Source organism: Frankliniella occidentalis, unplaced genomic scaffold, assembly GCF_000697945.3.
Source record: "Frankliniella occidentalis isolate FOCC.00 unplaced genomic scaffold, Focc_3.1 Scaffold353, whole genome shotgun sequence".
Lineage (NCBI taxonomy): Eukaryota > Metazoa > Arthropoda > Insecta > Thysanoptera > Thripidae > Frankliniella > Frankliniella occidentalis.
The window spans coordinates 162,489-171,559 of record NW_026267476.1 but is presented as its reverse complement, the minus strand read 5'-3'; the positions used below and the strand labels follow the sequence as shown (position 1 = coordinate 171,559).

General features: G+C 42.5%; 2 protein-coding genes and 1 long non-coding RNA gene across 11 annotated transcripts in view; 1 reads left to right on the top strand and 2 right to left on the bottom strand.

Moving 5' to 3' along the window:
* LOC113209454 (protein lap4) overlaps positions 1-1,808 on the bottom strand; it is a 59,914-nt gene extending 58,106 nt beyond the window's left edge. For 5 of the 8 annotated variants that reach the window (XM_026426971.2, XM_026426972.2, XM_026426977.2 and 2 more), the window contains exons 1-2: positions 1,493-1,807; positions 401-518 (exon numbers count right to left, since the gene is read on the bottom strand). In XM_026426971.2, the coding sequence (XP_026282756.1) occupies positions 401-518; positions 1,493-1,654 (280 nt within the window). In that variant the 5' untranslated portion in view covers positions 1,655-1,807. Of the gene's footprint in view, positions 1-400; positions 519-1,492 lie in introns of all 8 variants that reach the window. The other 3 variants (XM_026426976.2, XM_026426978.2, XM_026426974.2) reach the window with 2 other exon arrangements.
* Positions 1,809-1,977: 169 nt separating this feature from the next.
* LOC113209434 (NADH-ubiquinone oxidoreductase 75 kDa subunit, mitochondrial) lies at positions 1,978-6,272 on the top strand. The gene is made up of 14 exons (XM_026426942.2): positions 1,978-2,144; positions 2,585-2,747; positions 2,831-2,938; positions 3,025-3,248; positions 3,325-3,466; positions 3,566-3,787; positions 3,872-4,078; positions 4,151-4,280; positions 4,360-4,511; positions 4,652-4,843; positions 4,932-5,115; positions 5,202-5,377; positions 5,466-5,600; positions 5,685-6,272. Exons 2-14 carry the CDS (start codon positions 2,586-2,588, stop codon positions 5,832-5,834), a joined length of 2,184 nt encoding a protein of 727 aa, XP_026282727.1. The 5' UTR covers positions 1,978-2,144; position 2,585; the 3' UTR covers positions 5,835-6,272.
* A 92-nt stretch (positions 6,273-6,364) lies between these two features.
* Positions 6,365-9,012, bottom strand: LOC127751127 (uncharacterized). Of its 2 annotated transcripts, none has more exons than XR_008011985.1 (2): positions 8,368-9,012; positions 6,365-8,204 (listed from the first exon to the last, which is right to left on the bottom strand). It is a non-coding gene; the product is annotated as an uncharacterized LOC127751127 (long non-coding RNA). The 2 variants fall into 2 exon arrangements; XR_008011986.1 differs by having other exon boundaries at positions 8,474-9,012.
* Between the last annotated feature and the right edge of the window lie 59 nt (positions 9,013-9,071).

Sequence of the window (9,071 nt, the reverse complement as noted above, 5' to 3'; positions counted from 1 at the left end):
GGGGGGGGTGAAGCAAGCACATTGACATTCTGCACGAGTGACGGTGCAAGCTCAAGCAGGTGTCGCTAGGGCTACCGGCGGTAGGGGGCGGGGGGGCCCCTGTCGGCAGGGTGTCTGGCCACGCAGGGCCTGATCCCGGCGGCGAGTGGGACGGCACGCACGCTCTATACACGCCTCGACAAAGCGACACACACAATGCGCAGAGAGTCCTTGACACGGTCACAGATCCAAAAGCTCACCCGTGATTTCAGACTTCTGCTCATAAGACAACAAAAAGATCACCTTTCCCCCTATTACTAATTTATGGGTGGTGGGATACATTTAACGTTAAAACTAGTTAACTGTGCAACACAGATGTAATAGCTGAATGTGACAGCTAGCTATACAAAGCTTTACTCACCATTTCTAGAGACATCCAACTCCACCAGGTTTTCAAAGTTTTGGATGTCGGCAGGCAGTAGCCGAATTTCATTGTCACTTAAACCTAATTTTCTTAGACGATGAAGGCGGAAGAAATTCTGAAAGCAATCCGAATCACAGACATAGACCATTAGAATTACTCAACAAGCATATTTAGATCAAATTGTTCAACCAGCATGATTCAGGGGATAAAAACATTACTGAATTCTTCTTTTTAGACATTAAGATAGATACAAATACTATTGTACTAATTTAAAGAGTGTCAAGCATTATCGTAACTATCAACATGCGAATGATATTGAGGAAATCTTTTGTTTACAAATTACATTCCTATATTTTTTTTTTAAATTCAATAATATACAAATGCACAACTTTGATAATTTTAAAACCAAACATGTTCACAGATTTTATTTTAAAATCTGAATACAGTAAAATATTTAACAGACTAGTCAAGTCTAATATACGTGAAACTTCAGCTCCATTCAAAGAGTTCAGTCCCAAAAACGCAATAATATGCATTATATTAATTGTTTTGTTATTTTTTGAAATGAACAAATAATGAACATAGGGAGAAATCATATGAAAGACGGAGGAGGAACAAATAAATCATTTTCTGGCCTAGACATGTCCCCACTTGTTGATGAGTTGAGAAGTATAAACAAACTAAAGACCATCAAACGTACCCAATCATAAGTAAAAATTGCTTAAGATAATTCAATTACACTCATCAATAATTATGGTTACACACAGAAAGAAGATTGAATTCTTATTAAGTGAGATGCCTCGGTACAGGTTAGAGGCAGTTTCGAAGCCGCAACAATCGTCCGTGATTAAGGACGTACTGTTCATTATTTCTAAGCCTGCAAAGACTCACAGTATATTTTTCAGACGACGGGCAGTAAAATTCACATTTTTCCATTCGAGTATTATTTCAATTTATTTGTAGGAATTAATAAAGCAAAGAAACATAAACACGTATAACTCTAGTCAGGTTAAGCCAAAACCTCTAGATTATTTCCCTAAAGGTCCATAGCCAACAAAACAAAGATATGAAAGAAAGCAGGAATTTTACCTTTGGAAGATCACGGATGTGGTTTGCATCTAGCAAAAGTTCTTCCAAACTCCTTGAATATCGTATAATTTCTTCGGGGACGGTATGAAGGGAATGGTGACGCTTGTCAACATATTCCACTTGCCGATTACATCCCTTAAACATGGGAATACAACGAAACATGACTCCTTAATTTTGTAAAACACTGCACATGATAAAAATTTCTATTCACTGCACATATTTCACGGCACAGAACGTTCACAACTTGAGAAAACCGAACGGAGGCATCCACACACCCATCTACTTTTGAACACGAATGTGTACTAAAAAATATGACGTCATAGCTGCTTGTGCTTGGTGCTTGGATCGACAGCAACGCCACCACTTAGCAAAATCCGGAAGCTTTAGTTCTGGTTACTTCCAACAGAGCGAAGCACATGCCGGAGAAACGGAACAGGTGTGATTGATTCAGAAGGTGACGTCCGGTTCCGGTAGCATCTCCTCAATTTTGAAACTGGTCTACAACGGTCAGATTTTCAGACGCCCTGTAGAAAGATGTGGTCTGTTTGACTTGTAACTTCTGCATTTCTAACCAGCCGAAATTCGTCAAACATCACGACTCGGATATAAGAACACTTGTACACATTTATAGGACATAAATTTAACGATTCAGGTATTGCTGCGTTTTGTACTTCTAATAGAATTTTCATTGTCAAAAAGTGACTGACCTGTCTTAAAACTTTTCTTACACTGTTTCAAGTGACGTTACCTCAATTAAAGGTCAAAAGTTTTCATTATTAAAATCTCTTATTTACTTTATTCCTTTCCATGTTTTGATACGATATCGTATGCTTCCTGTATGGTTTATTTGGGAAATGTCCCTAATATATGTTGTGCAATAATTTGGCTTAGGTTATGTTTGATTTTGTTTTCTGCTTGTATGTTACTTAACATTTTGTTGTCATTCATTGTTTCGGGTCAGTTTTGTATTGACATTGAGCATTCTACTCCACTTCCTTACCTACAGTGCATTCTAATTTTCATCGTGTCAATGTTTTTTAGGTAACATTGTGAAGGAGGTGATTTTTTCAAATGAGTTGTTTTCTTTTACAGAATGCTTCGAGTACCCTTACACAAGGCCTTGAGCCTTCCAAATTTACGACAGTTGTCACCAGCATTGCGTGGTATTTCTAGTACCCCGGTGCAACTTGAAAAAATAGAGGTTTTTGTGGATGACAAACCTGTATTGGTGGAGCCTGGCACCACAGTGTTGCAGGTGAACGTCAATATATTATTTGAATAGAACAGTTAGGTGATGCTGAACTCCAGTTTTGAACCCTCTATTGTTTATGTTTTTAGGCAGCTGCAATGGTTGGTGTTGAAATTCCTAGGTTTTGCTATCATGAACGTTTGGCCGTTGCTGGAAATTGCCGTATGTGCCTGGTGGAAGTAGAAAAATCTCCTAAGGTACTTGATCGATTTTATTTGATATGTGAGGTTTTTCTCATCATATCATCTCCAGAAATGAATTATTCTCATTTTCTTCTGTTTAGCCTGTTGCTGCATGTGCTATGCCTGTGATGAAAGGTTGGAGGATTAAAACCAACTCAGACATGACCAAGAAAGCTCGAGAAGGTGTCATGGAATTTTTACTTGTAAACCACCCTCTTGATTGCCCGATTTGTGATCAAGGTGGAGAGTGTGATCTACAAGATCAGAGTATGGCGTTTGGAAGTGACAGAAGCCGCTTTACTGACATTCAGTTTGATGGAAAGAGGTAAAATCAATTTAGATTTTTGTCTGTAAAGGATTTGAAATTATATTTATTATTAAATTGTCACTTTGTATTACAGAGCTGTAGAGGACAAAGATGTTGGACCTCTTATTAAAACTGTCATGACCCGATGCATTCACTGCACCCGCTGTATTCGTTTTGCATCTGAGGTTGCTGGAGTGGATGATCTGGGAACGACTGGTCGTGGTTCTGATATGCAAGTAAGGAGGAGAATTAGTACTTTTCTCTTATTGTCAGATTGTTTTTTCTCTCTATCTATTTGAACTAAATCATGTCTCTTTAAAATGCCTTTCTTACAGATTGGTACTTATGTTGAGAAATTCTTTTTATCTGAACTCTCTGGTAATGTAATAGACCTCTGCCCTGTTGGAGCTCTAACTTCAAAACCATATGCATTCACTGCACGGCCATGGGAAACCCGCAAAACTGAGAGTGTTGATGTCATGGATGCATTGGGCAGTAATATTGTTGTGGCAACCAGAACAGGAGAGGTGCTTCGAATTCTTCCCAGACTGAATGAGGTGTGCTAAGTATTTCTTGTTCTGTTTTTAACTCTGATACAAAATGATGTTTTCTTTGTTGCTTAAACTTTCTGCCTTTTTTAGGACGTGAATGAAGAGTGGCTTTCAGACAAATCTCGTTTCGCTTGTGATGGACTAAAGCGTCAACGTTTAGTTGCCCCTATGTTGAAAAATGAAAATGGGGAGCTAACCGCAGTAGAGTGGGAAGATGCTCTTATTGGTGTTGCTAAAGCTTTGCTTAGGGCAGGAGGTCAATCTGCTGCTGTTGCTGGAGGTTTAGCTGATGCTGAGGTAGGCATTGTGCTGTCTTGGAATTTCAAACCAATTTTGGACAAGTTTTCTGAAACATTTCTTTGACTGCAGGCTCTTATTGCACTGAAAGATCTATTGAACAAACTTGGATCTGAGGCTCTGTGTACAGAACATACATTCCCTCAAGATGGCTCAGGAACTGACCTGCGTTCCAGTTACCTCCTTAACAACAAAATTGCAGGTAGGGTTTGTTGTATCAATTGTTCATTTTAATAATTATGTTTTTAATGTAACTCAGTACTGTTATCATTTTTTTGTAGGAGTTGAGGATGCTGATCTTATTCTTTTAATTGGTACCAATCCTCGTTATGAAGCTCCTCTCTTAAACGCTAGGATCCGCAAGACCTGGATTCACAAGGAATGTGATGTGGCTCTATTGGGGCCAAAGGTTGATCTGTCATATGATTATGAGGTACATATTAATTATGCTATTGGTTTAAAGTTCACCCCATGTCTCTCTTTTTCTTATTTATTTTTTGCAACTTTTTCTCTACTTTTATTTTGGCAACATTGTTTGACTTAATGCTCCTGAAATAATTATATCTGATACAGCATCTAGGTGATGATACTACAACCTTGAAGAAGTTGGCATCTGGTCAGCATCCATTCAACAAAAAACTGTCTTCAGCTAAGAAGCCGATGATTATTTTGGGTGGTCAACAATTCGGGAGGCAGGATGCTGCAGCTATTCTAGCCGCAGTTCAACAGCTATCACAATCTCTCAGTTCATCTAATAGTGATAAGGTTTGTGACGAGTCTCAATTTTTCTGTGTGTTCCTTTCCTTAAGTTTTATGTTTTATTAAGTCACATTATCATACTCTTATGTTTCAGGAATGGAAAATTCTCAATGTTCTACAGCAGGTTGCCTCTCAAGTTGCTGCTCTAGATATTGGCTACAAGCCAGGTGTTAGTGCCATCCGTGAGGATCCTCCCAAAGTTTTGTTCCTCTTAGGTGCTGATGAAGGCACTATTACCAGAGCTGATCTGCCCAAGGATTGTTTTGTGGTTTACTTAGGCATGTATTTGTGTCTGTCTATGTGTACAAGGCTTAGAGTGAAGGTAGTGAAAAAAATGTTGAATTGTTTTTCTTTACAATAATAGGACACCATGGAGATCAGGGAGCGTCAATGGCTGATGCTATTCTTCCTGGTGCAACTTACACAGAAAAACAAGGCACATATGTTAGCACTGAAGGCCGAACACAACAGACACTGGCTGCCGTCACACCACCAGGAATGGCCCGTGTTGATTGGAAGATTATTCGGGCATTGTCAGAGGTTTGTGTTTGTTTCTTTTTCTACTGTGTTCGCATTTTGGTCCATCATAGATTTATTCTTAGTTATTTTTCACTTGTGTATTTTTCAGGTTCTGGGTGAGTCTCTCCCCTACGATGATCTTAATGGAGTCAGGCAAAGGCTCACAGAGGTTGCTCCTCACCTGACTCGTTATGGATCAGCAGAGAATGCCAACTACTTTGCTCAGGCAGTAGAGCTCTCCAAGGTATGTTTTCAATTTTTCTATTCCAGATATATTTTTTTTTTTGGTAAGCCTCCTTTTATGAATTTCATTCTTTTCTCCCAACAGACTGTGAAGGCCCAGCTAGCTTCAACTCCACTTGATGTGAAGTTAAAGGAACTTCAAGATTTCTTTATGACAGATGCTATCAGCAGAGCATCACCTACTATGGCTAAGTGTGTACAAGCAGTCTTGAAGCAGAAGACTTCAAAGTATTGAGTAGTAGTTTAAACCAATTTCTATTCAACATGTAATGCAGATTTTTTTTTAACTAAAGAGGTTTGCTTGAAGAGGTAGCTTTTCTCTTCAATGTGAAATTTTAATGAACTATCAGGAACCAACCTGTCAGTAACTTGAATCCTATCTTACTTTACAAGTGGTTTGTACAAAGAAAATGATAATTTATATGTGTTTAAAGCAGAAACTTTGCTTGTCTTCTTACTACAACTTTATTTGATGTGAGCAAAATTTTGGTAAAACTTTTAATAGTAATGCTATGTATTGTGATGTGAGATTATTCTACACTGGGTTGTTATCGTTAGAATAATTGTTGATAAGTCTATGTAAAATCTATCAGCTTAATACATTTAAATATTAAGCACTGTAAATTTTTACTTGTACAGAATGAAAGTGATATCATTAAAACCTAGAATCGTAGCTTGTGTGATTTTGGGGTGGACATTGCATTTTGTGCTGTGTTTATCCAATCCCCCTCAGTGAATAATTGTAAAGAGGTCAAAAACAAAACATTTTCATTATTCACACGTTTGTTTTTATAATAGAATTACAAATTATACTAACATAACATGAGCCTGCCATAATGTATTGCAGCACCCAATAACAACACTCAAATGAGATATTGGAACACATCAACTAGGAAACCTACCACATTAAAACATTTAAGAAAAAATCGTACTAGAAAACAAGTGGAGACACATAACTGTTCAATGATTCTATCACAACATAATTGATACAAGTTCAAACAACACAGCAGCACAAAGTATGATTTACTCCCGGAGCTCATGAAATATTGGTAAACACACTCATTCAGAAATGGGATTATTCTACTGATTTACTTCATCATTTGGACTAGCTTGGGGATGCCATTATTATATTTGCCACAAAATTGTTTCTCAGAATGAAGAAGAAAATAATTATTGTTGTTGGAAGGCACAGACAAAGGCTGACAATAAATCAATGAGACCAGGTGGTGTAGTAGCATGGCACATTACCCATTACCCCCATAACTCGTTTCTTTTATAATCTCAGTCACATTCACACACACAAATACACACCATCTGTCAGTTTTATCAGCCTTATCATTAATAGTCAACAGCCGATAAATTGCATGTGAATCATAGAAGCAACACACATAGTAACAACATCCAGATTCAGCTTCATATACACTCAACCCTGCTGAGCTACAAGAATTAAAACAAATAATTGATTTTTAGTGACTACACCGGCATCAAACGTTTTTCATTTATCCTGGAATCTAATCCGACGTGTCCTGACGGACTCGGAGAAAGGTCACGGTCCTCTGTTCCTTGACCTCGACCTCAGGTGGGCCGGACTTCCCCCAGGCGGTCCTTTAATTACGAACTCGTGATGACAACTCTCGTACCAAGGATTATGGAGAGATATCTAAGGAAACCGTTCGAAGTGATCGTGCCACGAAGGTCGTGGCTCAGATACAAAGGATTAAGGGCCGAACTCAGTTCCCTCAAGACCACACTCTATGAAATAATTTGTGCCTCAGAATTCTAAATATAAAAGAAAAGGTTACAATATTGTACAATACTTTCGTGTTGACTTGTACACAAATGGAATAAAAGGCTAGTAGGTCTCGGAAAGACTTACTCATTTATTGAAAAAAGATCAAAACACGTCAACGGTGTGTTGGAGGTTTCGACTCGCAGAGTTAGTGAACCCGTCGAGAAGCAACCACGAACGCGCCATGTAACGCATACACTATTTTCCTTCTGCTTATTTTTTTTCTACGTCTCCAAAAAAATCACCCCGGCAGGATAAGGTAGAAGCTTAATACTGAAACAGAACTTCGGAAATAACCATCCATCCTACTCCTGACTGAATTGCGGCTCGGGTGCTCATCGAAGACGCGTCGTCGTTGGATGCCCCCGTGCGTCACATGTCGTCACGTCTCGTCACGTGTCGTCACATCCCGTTACCGCATGGGTACGCGACACGCGTGGAGCACTCCTTGCCCTCACGTCTCTGGTCTGATCAGGTAACTCAACCTCAACGAAAATGACAACAACAGAAAGTGCGGAGCGAGGTAGCGAGGGAGAGCGCGCGGGCCGGGGCGTGTTGGCATGGCGGGGGTGGTCGTCGACTCTGTCGTCGAGGCCGCCGTCAGGTTGGTGGCGCGCCGCTCAGCACCCCGTGTGCAGCAGCAGCGACGCGTAGCGCCACAGCCGGGTCCAGCCGTAGCCGCGGGGGGCGTTCTCCGGCCCCAGCAGCCCGGACATGGACACGCCCTCGGGCAGCGAGATGGTGGGCAGCGCGCTGTCGCCGTCCCCGGTGGGGAAGTGCCACTTCCTCTTGGGCTTGCTCTGCGGGCTCGTCATTCTGCAAAAGACAGGAGAAAAGGCGTCGTTAGGACACGTGTGTATGAAGTGGCACCTGCGAACAAGAGTTCAAGCCAGAGGGACGGCAGGGCGGCGCGGCGGGCGGCGGCAGGCGCCTGGGCTGGGCCGGCCCGCTGGGCAGTGCTACCGAGCGGGCGGCCTACCTCCACGGCTGTAGCGGCTGCTGTGCGGCGCCCGCCCGCCGCCCGCGGGGCCCGAGCAGCAGCAGTGTTGCGCCCGCGCCGAAGACTCCACGAGGCAATTACTAACGCTGATCGGACAATCAAGAAATGGGAGGAGGACGGCCTCGTAAAGTCGCAGCAGAGAAGCGGAGAGGCTTCGGAACGCAGGCAGTAAACTGCTCTACAACTAAACGGCCGGCAGGGCGGGTGGCGGCGCCCCGGGCCGTGCGTGGGTGACGACGCCACCGCCGACCTGGACGATGACCGGCTCGGGGCTCGGCTTTTAAGCTCGGCGGGTAGTCGTCGTCGGTCGGATCGATCGGCCGCCGTGGCCCAGGAGGCGCTGCACTCGGCCAGCACCAGCGTGATAGCCTGGATTGGATAAGTTTATCTTTTCGATCGCGTAACTTTTTCCTCGCCCCGCTGTGAGTGGTGTGGCGTGGCGGGCGCCGGCCCCGGTGCGTGTCTGGCTTGAACCACCCCCTCCTCTGCCACACCACTCCCCGCGCCGCCACCCCGACGAGTGCCTGGTGACGGGACTGATTTCATATCGCCATCAGGCTACCGTTTTACGTCGGCCACAAAACGTCGCCTACACAAGTGCTCTTATGTGCTTTTGGGTGGCCCCTCAGGGTGGGGGGCTGGGCTGGGGCCGGGCCAGCAGTCAATAACCTTTATCTGGTGCG